Source organism: Lacerta agilis, chromosome 1 (genome assembly GCF_009819535.1).
Source record: "Lacerta agilis isolate rLacAgi1 chromosome 1, rLacAgi1.pri, whole genome shotgun sequence".
Classification (NCBI taxonomy): domain Eukaryota; kingdom Metazoa; phylum Chordata; class Lepidosauria; order Squamata; family Lacertidae; genus Lacerta; species Lacerta agilis.
In genome coordinates, this window is record NC_046312.1 from 123,271,169 (window position 1) to 123,291,206 (window position 20,038).

At 41.6% G+C, this 20,038-nt stretch overlaps 1 protein-coding gene across 1 annotated transcript in view; it reads right to left on the reverse strand.

Moving 5' to 3' along the window:
* Positions 1 to 20,038, reverse strand: part of ALS2 (alsin Rho guanine nucleotide exchange factor ALS2) — a 45,059-nt gene that overhangs the window by 8,365 nt on the left and 16,656 nt on the right. Inside the window, exons 8-25 of the mRNA XM_033169723.1 lie at positions 19,911 to 19,988; positions 18,638 to 18,820; positions 17,517 to 17,688; positions 15,571 to 15,751; positions 14,591 to 14,656; positions 10,777 to 10,939; positions 10,305 to 10,436; positions 9,898 to 10,026; positions 8,888 to 8,958; positions 7,619 to 7,685; positions 5,952 to 6,154; positions 5,338 to 5,403; positions 4,635 to 4,733; positions 3,600 to 3,764; positions 2,998 to 3,109; positions 2,365 to 2,442; positions 2,114 to 2,247; positions 171 to 338 (exon numbers count right to left, since the gene is read on the reverse strand). Coding sequence (XP_033025614.1) covers positions 171 to 338; positions 2,114 to 2,247; positions 2,365 to 2,442; positions 2,998 to 3,109; positions 3,600 to 3,764; positions 4,635 to 4,733; positions 5,338 to 5,403; positions 5,952 to 6,154; positions 7,619 to 7,685; positions 8,888 to 8,958; positions 9,898 to 10,026; positions 10,305 to 10,436; positions 10,777 to 10,939; positions 14,591 to 14,656; positions 15,571 to 15,751; positions 17,517 to 17,688; positions 18,638 to 18,820; positions 19,911 to 19,988 — 2,267 coding nt within the window. The remainder of the gene's footprint in view (positions 1 to 170; positions 339 to 2,113; positions 2,248 to 2,364; positions 2,443 to 2,997; positions 3,110 to 3,599; positions 3,765 to 4,634; positions 4,734 to 5,337; positions 5,404 to 5,951; positions 6,155 to 7,618; positions 7,686 to 8,887; positions 8,959 to 9,897; positions 10,027 to 10,304; positions 10,437 to 10,776; positions 10,940 to 14,590; positions 14,657 to 15,570; positions 15,752 to 17,516; positions 17,689 to 18,637; positions 18,821 to 19,910; positions 19,989 to 20,038) is intronic.

Here is a 20,038-nt window from a genome sequence, read left to right on the forward strand (position 1 = left end):
GGCATACAAATGCCGTGGAACTACATATATTACAATATATATCCATAGCAAACTTCCAGTAAGCCGTTTTTTTTAAAAAAAATCTTAATGTAAAGTTAAAATGATGGCTGAACTTTACTTGATATTTTTTTCTGCTGTTTCTTGAAGTACAAGTGTCCCTCACTACTAACCTGTCTTTGTGTTGACGCCGATTGGTTGTCAGGGCAACAGCAATGTTATCCCAAGCTTTCCACCTGTCCCCTTGGCCTGGTTGCTCACAGCCTAGCTGATGCCAGCATTCCTCAAACACTGCCTTCCATTTTTCATCAGCAGGAACGGCAAGGTTTCCAAGCTTCCGCCTGGGGACATTTTAACCACAAGAATCGCAATTCTCAATGAAACGCCTTAACAGAGGTGCAGATCAGCAATTTCTCCTAAGAGCATGCAGACCTAGAGCATTATGGGATGGTGCAGGGCAGAAACATTCCCCCCACTCTTCAACATCTCAAGCTTGCTGTTAATTAATAAGACACATTAGCTAATGTTGGGCCATCTGACAATTGCTGAAATTGTTTTTATTGCCCATCACTTGGGGGTGTTTCATAAATGAATGGTTATTTATTATATCAATAACCAGGACAGTTAATAGTGCCCAAGCTGAAAAGATGAGGTGGTAAGGATCAAAGCATTGTGGGATGAAGACCAGAAGCATCATTTTAATAATATCTTATGGTAACTTCAAGGCCTTTGCTTAAAAGCAGAGAATCTGATTCTCTCTGTGCCGCATTAGACAGGTGAGCAGCATTAACTATTTCTTAGGGGGGGGGGAAATCAACCAATAAATTCTGAACTTAAGACAGCCAACATTCCTCGCTTCAGAGGCACCTGCATACATTTATTCATAGACCCCCTGGTGAGGTAAAAAGCAGCTCCCTAAGAAGTTTGTTAAGTTTGGCAGGGAAGCCTGATTCACAGTCAGATTTGGGCATCAGTGATGTCAAAAGCAATTAACAGCATCGTAAATAAAAGTCAAAGCGGGTGGGGAGAGGAGAAATAAAGTGTTATGCTGTCCATAAATATAAAATAGACATACATTTTGTTTAACAATTTAAAAACAACCACAGCTATGTATAATGGGTACTGCATCACTTAAAACTGACAGCCACACCAGTGCTCTTCCGAGATGACAATCGTGCACTGTTGCACAAGTCTGACAGGCACCTATTCCCCAACAGCATCTCTCTGATGACTTATAAAAATGCCTGAAAACATCCATTATGAATCAAAATGGGTTGTGCAGTCCAACCAGCGCACAGATGCATTTCCAGTTGTTTATAGCAGTGTTTTTCAACCTTTTTTGGGCAAAGGCACACTTGTTTCATGAAAAAAATCACGAGGCACACCACCATTAGAAAATGTAAAAAAAATTTAACTCTGTGCCTATATTGACTATATATAAAGTAATTCTCTTGAATAGGAATCAAATAAACACAAAGAAAGTATTTTATAATTACTTTATTATGAAATAGTAAGTAAACAGAAATATGAAAAATTATAAAATACTTTATTCAGTGTGCAACCAGGGCCTGTTTGGCTGAACACAAAGCTGATATTCTGGCTGGAATTTTTCCCACGGCACACCAGGCAACATCTCGCGGCACACTGGTTTATAGAAACCTCTATTTGTACTGCCTGTGTAAGGGTAGACGCCCTCACTCTTTAAGTGCCAGTGACCAATTGCAGCCCCCAAACTACCGCTGCGACATTTTCATCACATTGGTCACCAGCTGCTCATACGACTTAGGGAATTTTCACCACTTTTAGCCTTTTCTAAAGAACAAGCATTGTACCTCTTGACCCCCCCTGTCTTCCAAGCACCTCAGACAAAAGCTGCAGTGTTCCACTCAAATCTGATATCCCCATGAGGATTTGGCAATGACACTGTACTATTCCCCATTGCCTAACCAAGCAGAGGAGCTGGAAATAAACAACTAGAGTTGGGCAAACAAGGCAATACCGGGTGTGATCTGCAACCTACTTTGCATTCAAATCAGTGCTAGTGCTCAGGTACCATGGCTAGCTACAGACAAAGGCACGATACAGTCTGAACAGAAGCCAACTCCCATTCACTCACAGGGTTTTGGGTCGGTCTTTCTCGTGGTCGTACAAACTGGGTTTGAAGTAGGTTCCAGCAATCTTTATCCCAGATCCCCACTCACCACTGAAAATACCTTCAATAGTGTCTCCATTTGGCAAAGTCAGTCTTCCCTTTGAAGAAGGGATGGAGGGGAGGGGAGAGAAGAGAGTAAAAAAAGAATGAAATCACTCGTTTTTAAAAACTGCTCTTCTCAAAAAAAGCAATCCCCCAAAATATGATTTACCAACCTTTCCATTAAGGGTCCAATTATCTGAAAACTCTCCTTCATACACTGTGTCATCTTCAGAAAGCAAGACACCAGTCCCCTGCATAAAGCAGTATCACAATCATTACAAGCCCTGTTCTGAATAGTTCACATAAACACAGTAGTATTAGGGAAGAAAAATGCAGGAAGATGTATATATTTACAGTAGCCATAACACAAAGATACAGAACGGTCAATGTGCTGGATCCAAACTTGTCCTTAGTGGGAAGGGCAGAGATCCAGTGGAGACTCACAATGGGAAAAGGTGGAGGAAGGAAGAAGGCAATTTTCACCTATTCCTTTTTCCTTCTGCACCTCACAGCACTGTTCTGCTCAGTCCCCCAACCCTCCAGAGCAGATTTTCATTGGGGTATAGGGGCTGCAGGAAGAGGAGGGGTAACTAGCAAAAATTGCCTCCTCTGCTCTTCTACCATTGGGAGCACTCCAAGAGAGGAACTGCTCACAGGTAGTCTGGATCCAATCTGGCATAAACGCTACTTTGAAAAAAGGGAGTGAATTCTGATTTTTATATGTTGAGCATCAAAAAGCAGAGTAAGGTTAGGGACTGCTGGGAATGCTCCTTCAACCATAAGCCACTGGTTTGTGCAGTACTCACCATCATTTTATTGCTGCAAAAGGCTCCTTCATAATACAGTCCAAACTGTGTAACCACGACACCATTGCCCTGGCCAAGGTCATCTTGCCACATTCCCATATATTTTTCTCCCCTGAAGAGACAATAAGGGATTAATGGCCAAAGCAATCTAAATTTTAAGAAATAAGGCTCACCATACCATCTCCTGTTCTGTGACACTCTGACAACTAAACAACAGACATACTACCCTACCAGTTGAGAGGATTTTCGGCAATTACTAGGGTCACATCAGAGCTCTATAATGGGGTTGGGGGGGCACAAACTAGTGTACATCTTAATTGCAGTTTATGTATCATTTTCATAAGTTTGCCATTATTCTTTTTAATTTTATGTTATCGCACTTTTCAATATTTCCAAAGAGGGCTTACCGGTATATTAAGGTTTATGAAACATGAACGCTGAGCTAAAATATAAATTAATAAGTTTAAAGGCAGGTGATTAATTGTTGACATACAAGTTTTAGATTGCATTCCATGTCATCTTGTTAGTGATTTTATTCAAGTAAACTAGAGGTATAAGCAACTACTTAGCATAGGTTTTTAGAATGCTCAGAATCGATTTACCTTGTGATATCGTCAAATACTCCATAGCCAGTCTTCTTATCCATCACCCACTGGCCAATGAACATACTGGGAGAGGTAGATGTCAGTTTCCCACTGCGCAGGAGTCCATGCCCATGACGCATGTTATCCTGAAAGCTTCCTTCATACACTTCTCCAGTGGCATAGCTGAAATAAAAGAGTGTTATCCCTCTCTCCCTCTGCAAACACAAAAAACAACATTTTTGGCAGGAATGTGAAAACAGGACAATTATTTCCAGTAATGAGTTTTGGGGGAGGGGGGAATGGAGATGTGTCGTATTGTGGATTATGTAAAGGTAAAGGGACCCCTGACCATTAGGTCCAGTCGCGGACGACTCTGGGGTTGCTGTGCTCATCTCGCTTTATTGGCCGAGAGAGCTGGCATACAGCTTCCAGGTCATGTGGCCAGCATGACTAAGCCGCTTCTGGCGAACCAGAGCAGTGCACAAAAACACTGTTTACCTTCTCGCCGGAGCAGTACCTATTTATCTACTTGCACTTTGACGTGCTTTCGAACTGCTGGGTTGGCAGGAGCAGTGACCGAACAACGAGAGCTCACCCTGTCACGGGCATTCGAACCACCAACCTTTTGATTGGCAAGCCCTAGGCTCTGTGGTTTAGACCACAGCGCCACCTGCGTCCCATATTATAATAATATGGATTATGTAGTTCTGTGCAAAAAGAGCACGAACAGAAATGGTATCACATCTATGCACAGATTGTCGTGTGAAGCAACATGGGCACATGTATATTTCACTGCATGGACACAACGCAAAATGCAACTTCCCCGGAGGCGTTCACACAATGAAATGTGTTCATGAGTTAAAACTGTCACACAAGGTGATATTCATAGGGGTTTCATGCTGTTCCTACCTGGAAAGGTTTTGCATAGAAAGAAATGGTTTGTGTGTGTTAAGTGACACTTTGAAGTGCACTGTGGGTTAAACGGTGCTCTCTTTTGGACCACACAAATGATGATGACCTTTAAAACACCCCGCATGTTGTTTTGTATACTACCTGTAGATGCCTTGTCCACACATTTTGCCCTCCTTCCAATATCCAACATAGCGGTCACTCTTGTTCAGTATTTTGCTTGGTATTTTGTATTCACCGTGCCTGCCAATATGAAAACAACAACAGTCCTGAGCAACTAGAAAAGAAGAATATAATACAAAGAGCAGCAATCCCATACACATCTACTTGGCAGTAAGACCCATTGAACATTGTAAGATTTACTTCTGAGTAAACATGTACTGAATAATACTAAAAATGTACTATGTATCTGTGAATTATGTGTAAAAAAAAGTGACGGTTAATGAATTATATGATATGCAATTATAAAAACACCTATATATCACTTTTCTATACCTGTATATCTGAAGTGGTAGCTGTATAAATTTAAGCACACATTATAGATTCAGCCAACAATTCAAACTTGGCACTTTGAGCAGATCCATTGAAATTAATGGATATAAGTTAGTCATGCCCACTACATTTCAATGGTTCTACTATGAGTAAGATCAACACTGGATATAACCCAATATATAAGGTGACAACTTAAGTTAGTTTCACAAAACTCCCAAAAACTATTTTGACAGCTAAATAAATCCACCAGCCAAAGGGAGGTCATCTAACACCTTGCTGGTGGTAAGAAATTTTTAAGTAATAAACAGACTTCTCTTTCCAAAACCCCCAATTTGGTTTAACTCTTTGTACCTACCCATCTTCCAGGCCACTTCTGAACATACCAGAATACATTTTTCCATCTGCCCATTTCAAAACTCCCCTGAAATATACAAAGTACCATAATTAGACCAATTCCTCATTTGAATTAGCATAACACGTTTAATGCAAGAATATTACATCATTCAAAGGACTACTGCACTTTTTCTGGCTAGGTTTTAGAGCTCAGGGGTTAAGTGGTCATAGAGTAGGAGGCTTTTCATTTATTGTACAATGCTTTATTCAGATTTAAATACTTTTTACATGCCTTTCTTCACTTGTTACCTAGATTTAAGTAAAAGATAGAAAGAGAAGAAGATGTAAAAGAAGAGAATAGGGGGAAACTTCAGGTGCCTGACATGATTATATTGCAAGTCCAATATGTTAAAGAAAAAATCCTTCCTTGTGAGGCATGTTTTTAGCAGCAATTTTCACCAAATGCAAGCGATGCTATAACATTTCCCATGCAATTACTGAAAGCCTCTCTCTTTTTTGGCCTGTTATTATTGGTGCTTTTCTGGTTTTGTGGTTGGTTTTCTTTTATATGCTTAAGTAAATAGAACAGCCTCTTAACTAGCGAACATGTACATAAGAACATTTGCACAGTTTCACCTGCCGTGTGGTTTCCCAGAAAGCCATCGACCATCATAAGTGGCGTCCTTAAGCCGAGGATCTTTGTAAAAGGTGTATTTGGCACTCCGTGAGATAGGGGGCTCTTGCCTCTGAATATTTCCACTAACTCCATAAGGAGGCAAGTCAGTCGTCCCTTTTAAGGCCTGATCCACTGCTTGGCTTATTGCTCTCAGCCATTTAGTCTGAAACAATTACAGTAAAAGTATTCAAGATTTTGCCTACCCTTTGTGTTCCTTCTCTCTATTCATAACTACTTTTATGGGAATAATGAAGGAATCTCTTGGAGTTAGTCTGATAAGACTTATTGGTGCCACAGAATCAATAAATGATAAAAATCACGGGACTGCAAAAGTTCATCTGCTCCAGCAATCTTAACCTTTTCAGACTTGGGGCCTCATTTACCTTCTGCCTGGAACAAAGGGTCAGTTTTTAATACACCACCATATTATGCTCATCATTTTCTACGTCACTTAAAAACAAACTAAACTTAAATTTAAAAATAATAATTGGCAATGAATGCACTGGCACGAACCATCTATGGGCCAACTATGGATCACAAGTCACTATTTGAAGACCAGTGATCTAGTTCAAGCCTCCTTCTAAACCAAGATGCTACATACTCAGCTACAGCAATGTGGACCATACTTGCATGTCTTCTATACCATGGGCTGCCGTCTATGAGCAAACAATGTTAGTTTTGCTCCTCCTATTTGCACAGACAGGAAACAGACCACAATTCCTGTCTTAGCGTTACATTTGATCCGTGGATGATTTCACTCCCAAAAACTATGATCAGTACAAGCCAAGAACAAACCTCGGCTTACAGATTGTGTTGCAAAATGAACCACCATCTCTGATTCGGATGCAACACTAAATTGTGGCCTGTTTCATCCACATACAACCAGCAAGGAGGTGAACAACCCAGACAGGCATGTTTGCGGTATACCATTAACTATGGTTTGCCGTGCTGTGCAAGCAGGGTCATTGTATGTTTATTTCCCTTAGGTTACGGAGTGAAATAAGCAGAGAAAAGAAGCTTACAAAGTATTCCATATTCAAAGGAAGGAGTAGCTAAGGCATTTAAGATGGCTTTCACAAGTAAGCTGAGCCTACATTACTTGTGGGGAAGTAATGGAAGAAGTGGCTCAGCATCTGTTTTGCATGCATTACGTCAGGGGTAGGCAACCTAAGGCCTGGGGGCCAGATGCGCCCCAATCGCCTTCTAATCCGGCCCATGGACAGTTTGGGAATCAGTGTGTTTTTACATGAGTAGAATGTGTCCTTTTATTTAAAATGCATCTCTGGGTTATTTGTGGGGCATAGGAATTCGTTCATATTTTTTTTCAAAATACAGTCTGGCCTACCACATGGTCTGGGTGGTGGTGGTGGTGTGTGGACCGGCCCACGGCTGAAAAAGGTTGCTGACTCCTGCACTAGGTATAATCTCTGGCATCTCCAAATAGGACTGGGAATGTATGCTGACTGAAGCCCTAAGAAATGCTGCTGGTCAGTGTACACAAGAGAGTTAAATGCATCAATGGTCTGACTCGGTATAAGGCAGCTTCCTATGTTCCTACGTTAATCTACCCGGAGAGTGGTGCAAATAGGGGAGGAGAGAAGAGAACGCAGTCTCTGTGCCTGCCTACCTTTTCCTGTGGTGTTGACGAAACAAGAATGAACTGTTCTTCTGGTGTAGTGACTCTCAAACCATTCCTAGTATGAAGACAAAAAAAAACACAAAAAGATTCATGTAAAAAGAACCTAAGAAAAAAATAAAAATAATTTAACAGGTAACTGTAGCTAGCACAGGCAAAAATTCATACCAAAGCAAAGGGGCAGAGTCGCATTCTATTGTCTGTCCTTTTCCTTCTAACCTCTGGCTTAAATAAATGTTTCCCCTTTCCCCAAATTCATGAGAATTGGAGAATCTCCATTTGCCAGTAATGTAAAGTCTCCATTTGCAACAGTAAAGTGCCATGTAATCTAACACCTTCCATCCTATTTCAGTCTGTTATCACTAGTGATTATAAGGAAGACTGTACTCTGTACCAAAATAAAATAAAGAAGTTCCAAGTTATGCAAGTGAAGTATGCTTATCTGGCATATTTTACTTTACCTATGCCAGATCCTCAAACCACTAAATTTATTCAGCCATCCTTTTGCTTCATAAGAAATCACCAAACTGCCAAGCCTATACACACATCCATATAGACTACAAATGCTGCTTCAAGCTAAGAAAAAAGGTTGTAGGAAGCTGAATTCTGCACCAATATCACCTTGCATAAATATTCTTAACTGTCTAAACACAAGAAATGCCATGGCACTCTTCCTTACAGAAGTGACACTGGAATACTTGTTAGGGGTTTAGTCTAGTTTTAAATGTATTGACTGTTTTGTGTTTTTGTTTTTAATTATCTTATATGTAAAATGACTTGAGAAGGCAATTAATTAAGAAAAATGATGCGAATAATAATAATAATAATAATAATAATAATAATAATACAGATTAGACTGCACTGGTTTGGATGATTTCATGATGTCTGCATTTACAGTCAATACATGCTTAAAATGAGCAATATGAACACCTGTGATAACTATCTCACTAGCCACAAGCATGATAATCACATTAATGTGGGGATGGAGAACCTGTGGTCCTTCCAGCTGCTGTTGGATTATAACGAACATCATCACTGGCCATTGGCTGGCTGAGGCTGATGGGAGTTGGGGTCAAAAAGGAGCTGGATAGGCCACAAGGTTCCCCACCACTGCCTTTAAGGGACGCAAGTTGAGTATCACTTCAGAGACAAAGAGCACAAAAGGCCTGACGTACCCAAGACGTTTCAAAAGAAAAACTCATCTTGTCAACAACAGCAACAAAATAATTTCTATTTGAGGGATGGTCTTGACATACTTACATATTACCAGACTCTTCTGAAACAGGTTCTACCCACAATGTGGACAAGGAAAAAATATGATGAGTTGAAAACTGCAAAAAAAAAAAAGAGGAAAAGCATCAAGCTTCCTATTAGGATTAGATTCACTCTTTGTGTGTGTTCCTTCTTCAGTGTTTCTTCCCTTTTGGAAACAGAATGACGTTAAGCCACACTGCTGAAATGCAACTGCTATATCTCCTAACAAGTCTCTCTCTCCCCCCCCCCCATTTAATAAGTTCAAATTGCACAGCTTGCAAAGCTGCAACCATATTTATGCCAAACAGTGGGCTCTATGAACCAGAGCTCAGTGCATAGGATACCCTGTTCTTACTGTTTGTTTAAGGGGCAGCAAATGATCGTGCTGCTGTATGCTAGTGATGGAAGATATTTTCTAGTCTTGCCAGAAGACAGGGAGAAACAGTGCACAACTATTTTTTTGTATTTCAACATTTTTTTTGCAAGTGAGAAGCAATGGTGTTCAAAGACCCAAAACATGGTTTCCAAAACCTAATGCCGGCAATATCAATGGCACTAATGAGGTGGTGGCTGGACGGGTGGATTAGACCCGATTCTGAATTATGTTTCGGAACCCCAATAGAGTGATCTACATTGCATGGAAGATAGAACAGGCTTGGTCTCCAAGGCCCTTGTCACTCATACTAGACCCTGTTGTGGAGGAAGGGGCTTTGGTACCTGGGGCGGCGGGGGCATGGCATGTCCACACGAGCGTCCCAAGGGGGAGGCGCCTGCCCATGGCGATGTCACCTCCCACTAGGCTGGCACCCGGGGTGGCCCGCCCCCTTCCTCCACCACTGACTAGACCTAGCGACAACCCAAATGGACCTCAGGTCATCTTTGTGTGTGTTCTTCTGAAGAGCGTGGGGAGAGATCTGACTGCTACAGAACTTTGAAAATATCCCTGTACTGTGAGCTGCCCCATCCATTCAGGTATAACGGGAACAATTCAGCTCTAATCCCCAGTATGCGCTTACCTGAGCATGGACCAAGGCATCGTTAAAGAGGATGAACCAGTTCACTGAGAATCTCCCAGCATGCTGCAGTGACAGTCCCCGATTGCTGCTCTCACAGATTAGTCGCCGTTCGGGTTTCCTCAAGGAATCCTAGAATTGAGGAGTGAGGCAGGCACGCAAATTAGCTCGGCTGTGCCTATTATCGCCCCTGTGTCATTAACAGTAGTGCGCACTCATCACAGGTGGAGTCTGAATTTGTATGCATCTCAGCCATAATGGGAAATTGGGATTATTTGCTAAATATAATACTTTCTGAAATGAAGAGAGGGGAAGGGAAGGGAAGGGAACTACAGTAACATCACTGTGGAAAAATGGAATCCTACAGTGGAAGGGTTGTGCTAGCAGAGAACACAGCAATGCCCACGTACTGTCATTTTGCCAGGAAAGGTCTTCCAGAAGCCCAGCGTGTATTCGGCTTCTTTTCTTTTCCTGCTAAGATGGACAGCAAGGGTTTCATAACAAGAACTGGCATCCTGAAGGCTCTGATATTCTGGAGATGCCTACAGAGAAGGAACAAACAAAACAAGGTTAGCAATTGACAGTTGCTTCCAACATTTCATTACAGTAATTGCAGTTTCTGAAAATGTTATATTTAAATCAACTGAAACAACTTCTCCTGTGATTGAACACTATGAATAATATTTAAGCAACTAAAAAGAACACAAATACGATGAAGAATAAACTGCTTTGTTATTATAACAAATGCAACTGCATTTGTACTTTTTTTTTGAACTGATTAAAAATATTCCGCCACCTGGAATGCTATGTTAACCATGAGAGCAAAACAAACAAACACAAAATGTCTCCTTTTTAGTGAAACTTTCTTATCCAGCAACTTACCACTTCAAAACACGTAGCAAGCTTTAGTAAAGTTCTAGCGTAATTATGAAGTCGTCGGATTGGCAAGAAAAACAGATTATTTAACACTTCTACCAATGGGAAAGCCTCCTCATTTGTCTCTGACAGATCCTGAAGTAATGCCTGGCTTTTAGTTAAGAAATCCCTACAGAATAAAGACAGATGTGTGTTAATGTTTTGACAATGCTTTCAGTGCAACACTTACTATACTTATGCCTGACTCTTCTTCTGTGGAACTCAGAACATCTTTATATATGGTTTCCAGGTGTCCTTCCAGCCAGACAGCTTACAAACTGGTTTAGCTGCAGAACACCACCATGTGACTTTGGGCCCGGATATACATGGCTACCTGCCCTTTCACTGATGCAGAGGTTGGACAGTATGAGTTAGAACATGGGTAGGCAAACTAAGGCCCGGGGGCCGGATCTGGCCCATTGCACCTTCTAAATCCAGCCCACGGACGGTCCGGGAATCAGTGTGAGTAGAATGTGTGTTTTTATTTAAAATGCATCTCTGGGTTATTTGTGGGGCGTAGGAATTCGTTCATTAAAAAATAATAATAGTCTGGCCCCCCACAAGGTCTGAGGGACAGTAGACTGGCCCCCTGCTGAAAAAGTTTGCTGACCCCTGAGTTAGAACTAGCCCAGGTCTACTGCACTTAAAAATAGTCAAGGCCAGGGATCAGCAAACTTTTTCAGCAGGGGGCCGGTCCACCATCCTTCAAACCTTGTGAGGGGGCCGGACTATATTTCGTGTGTGTGTGTGTGTGTGTGTGTGTGTGTGTGTGAACGAATTCCTATGCCCCACAAATAACCCCGAGATGCATTTTAAATAAAAGGACACATTCTCCTCATGTAAAAACATGCTGATTCCCGGACCATTCGTGGGCCGGATTTAGAAAGTGACCGGGCTGGATCCAGCCCCCGGGCCTTAGTTTGCTTACCCATGGTCAAGGCTAATATTTTGCATTAATTTCCTAACAGCATCAAGCTTCACCTGTATAAAATCCTATAGTTACATTCACACATAAAAGGTAAGCCAAGAAGCTTGGCTTAATAAACTATACTGTGCAAAAGCTGCATTGTTTGTGCAAGCCCTACTCTGCACAAACAAACTAACAAGAGGGTGACTTAAGTGCTAGGTTCCAAACCAAAACTGTGGTTTGTTTCTCTCTAAAACAGGCCATGATCCATATGTAAACAGCAAACCATGACTTACGGCTGGGCTATGGATCACAGCCTGTTTAGGAAGCAGCAAACCACATACCTGTGTTCAAATGTAACACTAAGCTATCACTTTCCTGGCTTGCTTCCTGCTTGCACACAGTTCATGTAGAGTGTGGTTTATTAAACCAAGCTTCTTGGTTTACAGCTGCTTGAGAATGCAGCCTGTGTATTTTGCTAGCTCTTGTTAGAAGTGATATGGATCTACTGGGAATCAAACACAAAAATTACTACTTATTAACAAGACTAGTTAGTTAGTTAGTTTCTTTATTTAAACTAGAGGTATCTAACCTGTGGGCCATATGCCTCCTCCGCAATATGTTCTGGGTGTCCCTCGCCCCACCCTGTGGCATGTCTTTGAAATTTATTTTTAATTTAGATTTAAGTCATTTATATCCCTCCCTTCATCCAAAGATCTCAGAGCGGTAACAGCAAACATCAATAAAATGTTATATCCATACATAAATACCATAGTGTCATCATAAGCAAAGCCTCTACTATGGACATATGAATAAGCATCAGTAACAATAAAGATCAAAAGCCATGCTTGAGCTGGCATCTGAATACCATCAGAGAACATGCTCAACAAAATTCAGTGGGCAGGGAGTTCCAGAGCTGACTGCTGCTTACTAACCAAGTATATTTCCTGCATTGCTGAAGGAAGTCGTTATGCCTTTGCCTATCAGCTATATAGTGCCTCCAAAAATAGAGCCTTTCAAGTTTTCCAATGCAAATTTTAAGTGCTAAATTAAAAGTGGTGGAAAATCTACTCGAGTATTACAAGAGACTGCGTTGGCGAACGCAACCGTTTACTGCTTTTGACTTCTTCTGTATTGCTGGTTGCAATGAAACATCGAACTTGCAATGAATTTGTACAGCTATGAAATAAGTTAAGGTGGGAATTTGGAAAGAAAGACTTGCAAGGCAGAGAAGAGCGACACATCAAAGCTTTGGGAACAAAGGAGTAGCTTAGTGAACTAAACAGCAGGGCCACTCTACATGATTAAGGAGGTGCTGCCACAGAAGCATCAAAAGCATCTACCTTGCCTACTTCCACGACTTCTCATTTTCGAACGAGCTTCAAGGGGGGGAAAGTGCTCCTTTTTTTAATCAGGAAGCTCTTTTTCTCAGCCACCAGACTAACCATCTGGATGGTTTGCATTTTTAAAGTGCTTTGAGAGCAACACTTGGAAGTCACAATACACAAGCATCAAGGAGTATCAGAACTATCGCAAGACCAAGTCTCGGCTAATGTCTCAAAGGAAACGCTGCTAAGTTGCCTGACAATGAGGATTCCTGGTGAGCTGCTGCTTCCCTTTTATGATGAATTACTTAAAAGGCTGTACAAAGGAATAGTCACAGAAGACCCATCTCATATCATTAGCCACTGACATTGGTATCTTGCTGCAAAGATCTCATTTCCTGAATCAGTCATTCTAAGCATATAACTGTTATCTGCAGAGACACAGTCCTACATTCTTTGATACCCATAATGGAAGAAATGACTAATGCTTCAATGGTTTTAAACACAGATAATAAGAATAGAGCTACCTAATAAGATGCTGACCACCATATAAGGCCCCTATTCCTCCACACAATACCTGACATTAGGATCCAAATGTTATCCATGCTTATTACAGGCCCACTGTTTGCGCCAGAATTTAGGATAAAACTTGGATTTCTATTACTGTATTTTTCTGTGTATAAGACGCCCCCATATATAAGATGCCCCCTGCTTTTGGGGACTCCAAATTAAGAAAAAAACCCTCAGCACTACCCATGTATAAGACAAGCCCCAAGTTTAAACCTATTTTTTTTTTTTTTTTGGTTAAAAAACCTAGTCTTATACACGGAAAAATATGGTAAATTTGTGTCATTTCACCTGTTAAGAGGCAGGATCCTTTCCTATGAGCAAAGCACAGATAGCTCACAATGACATCCTAAAAGGGTTTTCATTATTCTAAAGGGTAAGAAACTTTATTTCTGGGATTCATCTGACAAAGGGAAGGGACAAACAGTAAGCAAGCAACTTTCATAATAATGAAGAAAAAAAACTAGGAAGCTGGGAAGGTAGGATGGGTATTATTATTACAATTTGTTTCCCGCCCTTCACCCTATGATTCCAGGGTGGGTTATAACAATTAAAATGTAACATTAACATTAAAACACAATATTACACAATACTAAAAACAGTCTAAAACAACTTAAAATTGCAAAACTAAGGTGGGTCTTAAAAAATACACACCTCAAGAGCCAAAAGTCAGTGTGAACAGGTACATCTTCAGGTACTGCAAGAGACACCAACCTCAGACACTAACAGACCACCCCAACCTACCAACCTACCTTCCTTCCTTCCTTCCTTCCTTCCTTCTTCCCCCCCTCCCTCCCTCTTTCTGTAGAACCCCTGCTAAGGATTGTACAAGATTCTATGCAGCTGCACTACTAACCATTATCTTAGCACTCACAGTAAGCAGAGCTACTAGATTCACACATAGATGCACTGGTAATACACCAGGATTTGCAGACATTACTGTAACATCAAATCACCAGACTCAACATCCAGAAGAACTTACATTGCTGGTTTGGAGAGAAGCGTAAATCCTCCCATCACCAGAAAGTTTGTCAAGGAAGTGCAGTACCTAAATCAGAGACATTAACGAAGAAAAGTGAGAAAACCTAGGAGTTTCAAATGTAAATCAGCCTGATGAATTTGCTGGATGAAGGACCTAGGGAGCGAGTGTGAACAACCTCTCTTTGATTAATGGAAAACTTATGTCACCACCCTCCAGTCTAACATTGTGTTTGCAGCACGATCTTTCTCTGCAGAATAGTTGCTTCAATAAACATTAGCACCTTGTCCAAACTGCAGCTTCCTCCCACACTAGTATTGCCACACACACCACACAAAAAATGGGTGAATATCTATTATAGGAAGACTCACAATGTGGGACGTTCTCATGTAGCCTGCAGCATCTCACATTATGTAAACTACAAAGGTAACACAAGAACACACAATGTGCCCCCCTTGAAATAATGGTGTTAGCTTATAAGATGCAACCTTCCAAGAACTTTTTGCACAATGCCCATTTCAACAGGGCTTGCACAGTGAGCATCTGCCACAATGCATCAAAATGAACAGCAATTTCACACCATGAGTTCTGATGGATTACACCTTAAAGATTAAATGACTGGCAGCTTTAACATTCCATTATATCCATAATAGTACATCAATGATGCCTGAGCATTTAAAATGCCCAATCGTTCCATTTCAGTGTCAACTAAGCCACAAATGTGGTTGTGTGACTTTTCTCTTGAAATTTTACATGAGGGAGAATTCAAGAAGGCTTGCAATCTGAAGTGGTACAGTCCAGAACAAAACACTTGCCAACTTTACTGAATGCGTAAAGTTCAGCCCTACAGTACAAGTCAATAATTCAGGTGATAGCAAGTGTGCTGTTTCAAGTCTTTCTTTCTTGGTTTCGCCTTAGTTTTTCCTTGTGACACGTTGTGCCTGAAACAATAAATCTCCAGAGAATAAAAATGAGATACTTGCTCAGTGTAACTTTCCAAAAAGAGGCTTGAATGTTTCAGGACAGCCAGGTTCTTTGCCTCTTTTGACCCTTGAATAAAGCTTGTCAAAGAGGCTCCATGCTGGCCGATTAGGTAACACAGCTTGCTGAACATACTAGCCATTTCCTGCAACAGCTGCACTGCCGACGAAGCACCTAAATTATCTGCAGAGGAGATGAGCAAACAATATGCAGTGAGCTATTTGAGGCCGAGGTGTGCACTAAGGAGTGGAAACTTTTTTTAGTTCAACACATCATGAGCAAGAATTAATCCAGGCTATCAAAACATGCAGTACAGTGGTGCCCCGCAAGACGAAAATAATTCGTTCTACGAATTTCTTCGTATTGCGGTTTTTTCGTCTAGCGAAGCGGCAATGACAGCCGCGCTCCGCTAAACGGAAAAAAAAGACAAAAATTTTTTGTCTGCCGAAGCAGCCTCATACTTTTTCGTCTTGCGGGGCAGCTTCCGCTAGACGAATGCCGTTCATTTTTCCACTCTCCTTGCAAAACCAAACCACACAACTTCCAAGGCTGCAATTCCGAACCCCATTTACCTGGAATTAAGCCGTACTAAATTCAATAGGACTTGCTTCTGAGCAGACATGGTTAGGACTGTGCTGTTGTCAATTAGGATTCGAATTACAGGCGGTGACAATTTTGTGCACGACCAATTGATGCATGACCGTGGACACGCAGGTACTTTTGGACCTAGAAGAGGTCAGGCCAGGGGTGTAATGGGTTGTAGCATGTTTAGGCATGCTCTGTCAAAGTGAATGGGGGCCAGGAACAGAATCCCTGCACAAAATGGTCACCACCAATATCGATAGCAGTTGCACTACTTACACAAACTCAACATCAAGCGGCCACAACATTGTGTCCAGCCTTCCCTCTAGTTTGCCAAATGTTGGTCTGACATTAGGCAAGTTTTTTTCTACTATAGAATAATGGATTTAGGAATGTGTACTCTCAAATAAGAGAGGCCTATTTCAGTTCTAAGTAATGCATCCAGTGTACCATGTCCAACTTGTTCCATTTCTTCTCTAATGTTATTACCGGATATTTCTGACAGAAGATCCATTTTGCTGAAGATGCCAAAATGGACATTGTATTCTCCAAATATTCAAAGTTATCAGTTTGGTACACTGAAACAAAATCTGACCATAAAAGGACTACTTACTTGTGGAAATTAACCTTTTCCCTCCACTAGACGAGCATTTACGCAGCTTAATGTCCAAACTACACCCACCAAATATGCGACTTGATTTTTTTTTTAAGAAGCCAACAAACGATTCCCTTTGTAAATGTGAATCAGACCAGATCAAAGACATTGTGCATTGCATCATGTTTTAAATCTTGTGCAAGCTTGTTAGGGCACGGGCAGGTGTGCTCAGCTGGTGTATGAGTGAATGCCCATTATTCAACTCGCCTAGGAATAGACTCCACTATTCCTTTCAGAATTTTCTAGAAGGCCAATTGGATGATGTCAAAATTAGATGGCTGCTGGCCAATGCAGACAAGTCTGGCCTGAGGCAAAGGTGGGTGGGTGGCAATTGCAACATGATAGAAGGCAGTCAAAAGATAGGACTGCTGCTTTATAGATACAGTCAGGGCTGCTGGCTGAGGCTCACCTGGAAGGGGGCTTGTGGTGTATTAAGTATTAAAAGAGCAGTGCTGTATCTTGAGAAACAGCAGGAGATTCATTCTAGCACAAAGACAGTTTGCAGTGCTTTCTTTATCTGAACCTCTCATCAAAACATCATGCATATGGGCAGAGAGGGGAAAGATATCTGATTACAGAGGCTTGGGTGCATAATGAAGCAGAAGACAAGATTATGGCAGGTACTGCCGTCCAGGAACATACAAACATCAAGAGGTTGTGTTTCTAAAGAAGTCACAATCAGAAAAGTGATGCTGTGGATAGATTGCTTACCTAATCCCAAGAGGGGTCTGAGAACTTGAGATTTTATAGCACTCAGTTTGGAATAGAACTGTCTCTCCATCGAAGCCAACTCATGCAGACTTGCAATGTAGCCCATAATGTTTTTGTCCACTAAAGCCAAACAGTTATTCCCACCAGCCATCACACTGCTAATGTACCCTAGCTGGAGGGAAGAGAGACTGTGTTAAAAATCCCCTAGGTAAGGGGTTTACGGATAACCATGACTTAATATAGAAATCAAGCTCTTCTATGTTACCCACCTTACACACTGGAACACTCACAAAACACAGATAGGTTTCATTAACATGGGCTATGTATACATTCTGCAGCCTAATCGGAAACCTTGTTTTTTTTAACAGTATAGCCAGAAATCATGATATAAAAATAAATATAACAGTCAAACGACTTATTAGATTGGCCCAATTCATATGCCACAATCTTGGACTGATAAAATATGCTTTATCAGTCCAAGAACAAGCTGTTGTCTCTGCCTAAACGCTCTTTCCCCACCCCTGCAACACATACTCAGTTTTGGCATCAATATCCTGACTCGTTATACCACAGTTTCCTGTGATATCCTGTACGATCACATCAGCTCCTTCAAATTGCTGTCCTCCTTCTCTTATGGCCCTGCATGCTTGAAGCAGCCTCCTAGAACACCTTTATGAAGTCTCCTCTCTTACTGGACTTCATCACCTTTCTTTTTTATTTTAAAACCTCCATACCTATTAAAAGGAACAGGTAGGGCTTCCATTAAGCCCTCAATACTGCCACAGTAGCAGCACACCAGGTGCAGGGAACTATGGGAAATGCAATTCCTATTATTTGTTGCGCCTGGGATACTGCTGCAGCAGGGTTGAGGGGCTAACAAGAGCCCCTTCTCAAGGCCTTCCTGTTGCTGTAAGGTTGGTTTGAGCAGGAGAGAGAAGGGAGCAGCTGGAGCAGAGAGGACTTTTGCAGGAGAATTGGATTTTTTTTGGGGGGGGGGCTTGGGCTCACTGGGGAGATGAGCTCCAGCTTACACTTTTTCCAAACCCTACCATTCTGCACCTTGGCACTATCATGCCACCGCTAGGCCCTAAGTTTTCTAGGACACAGAACTTAATTCATACCTTACTACAGTTTAGCAACAGTGTTGGGTTTTTAAAGCAGCTATTTTCAGATGAAACATCACTCTCTTTCCTTTCTTCTCGACCACTATAGTATAACCAAGGTTGAAACTCTTCTCCATCTACTAGGAATAATGAATAATCTGGACCAGCTGCTATGTTCCAGATGCTTTTGTCATCGCATACCTAGAAGGAAGTCAAAAAAGGACTTTAGTCTTTTACATGCGGAAATTTGACACCTGCTTAAAGCAGCAGGGACAGGTTTCAATCAATTAAGATGCTCTTGGGTGTGCAAGAATTTCGGAAGAATTTAAAATGTAAACCTGTACAGTTTCAATAGTTAAGTGCTATGCAAAGGGATTTTAACAGCCTGTATGATTTCAGTTTTCAGGCTTATTTTGCCTATATCCAGCCTTACACCATTTTCACTGGTCATGGTGAATGCACCACCATTGTCTGATAGGCATGATGATGAATTCCAGCCTTCTTCCCAACTTTGGGAGCTCCAGGTGTCTGGAGATCATCACCTCAGTTGCATAGACCTTTTGAGGCTCTCAGAAGATCAGAGAAACTATGGGGATGATCCATAGTTACGGGTGGGAGGAAATCTGGTGGTTATTTGGCTGCTGTAGAGATACGAGGGCCAAAAACACAAAAGCTTCTCCTTTTTGGCTCCGGAATTAGAAAGGGTGCTAAGGACTTGTTTGGCTGCTGCGTTTCGCAGACACTCAAATACCTGGCAAATGCCGAACCCAAACCAACCCCAGCCTTTCTTTTTAGAGCTCAAGGGGGCTGGGGCTTATTTTTAGTGCTGTGCTTCAAGTCCCAGCTTCTTTATGAAACCAAAGCTGGAGTGGGAAGGCAAGGATCATCCCCATATTTGCCTTGCACTTCCAAGGCCCTCTGAGCTGCATTGCAACTGCAGGGTCGTCTCGTCTCAAACTCACTATAGCTGCAAACTGGCAGAAGTGGGAGGGAAGATTCCGCACCTTCTTTGGTTCAGCTGAAGATGGGGGTTGTTCCTGATTTGCACTGTTTGGGAGCAGCAGTGAAAGGTCAGGGAAAACCTCAATCCCTATCAAGAGAGACATGGGGTCCTAGAGCCTACAATTTTTTCTGTCAACGAAGATGAGCCAACCCCTCTACCAATATACACGATGCAAAGAGGAAAAACTGCTAGTTAAGATTGAAGTCCACATAAATAACCACCATTGCTCTAGGAGGAAGCTATGTCACAAACAGTACTGATTTTTTTTTTTTAAGACACATATAGTACCTTTGCAAGGCGAGGGACTGTGGTCGGAGAACTTAAGTGACTAAGCTGCCCAAGGGTATTGCTGCCCCATGAATATACCTGTGTAAAAAGATCAAGGGGAAGGGGTGGTGGGAAAGGATAGTCATTTT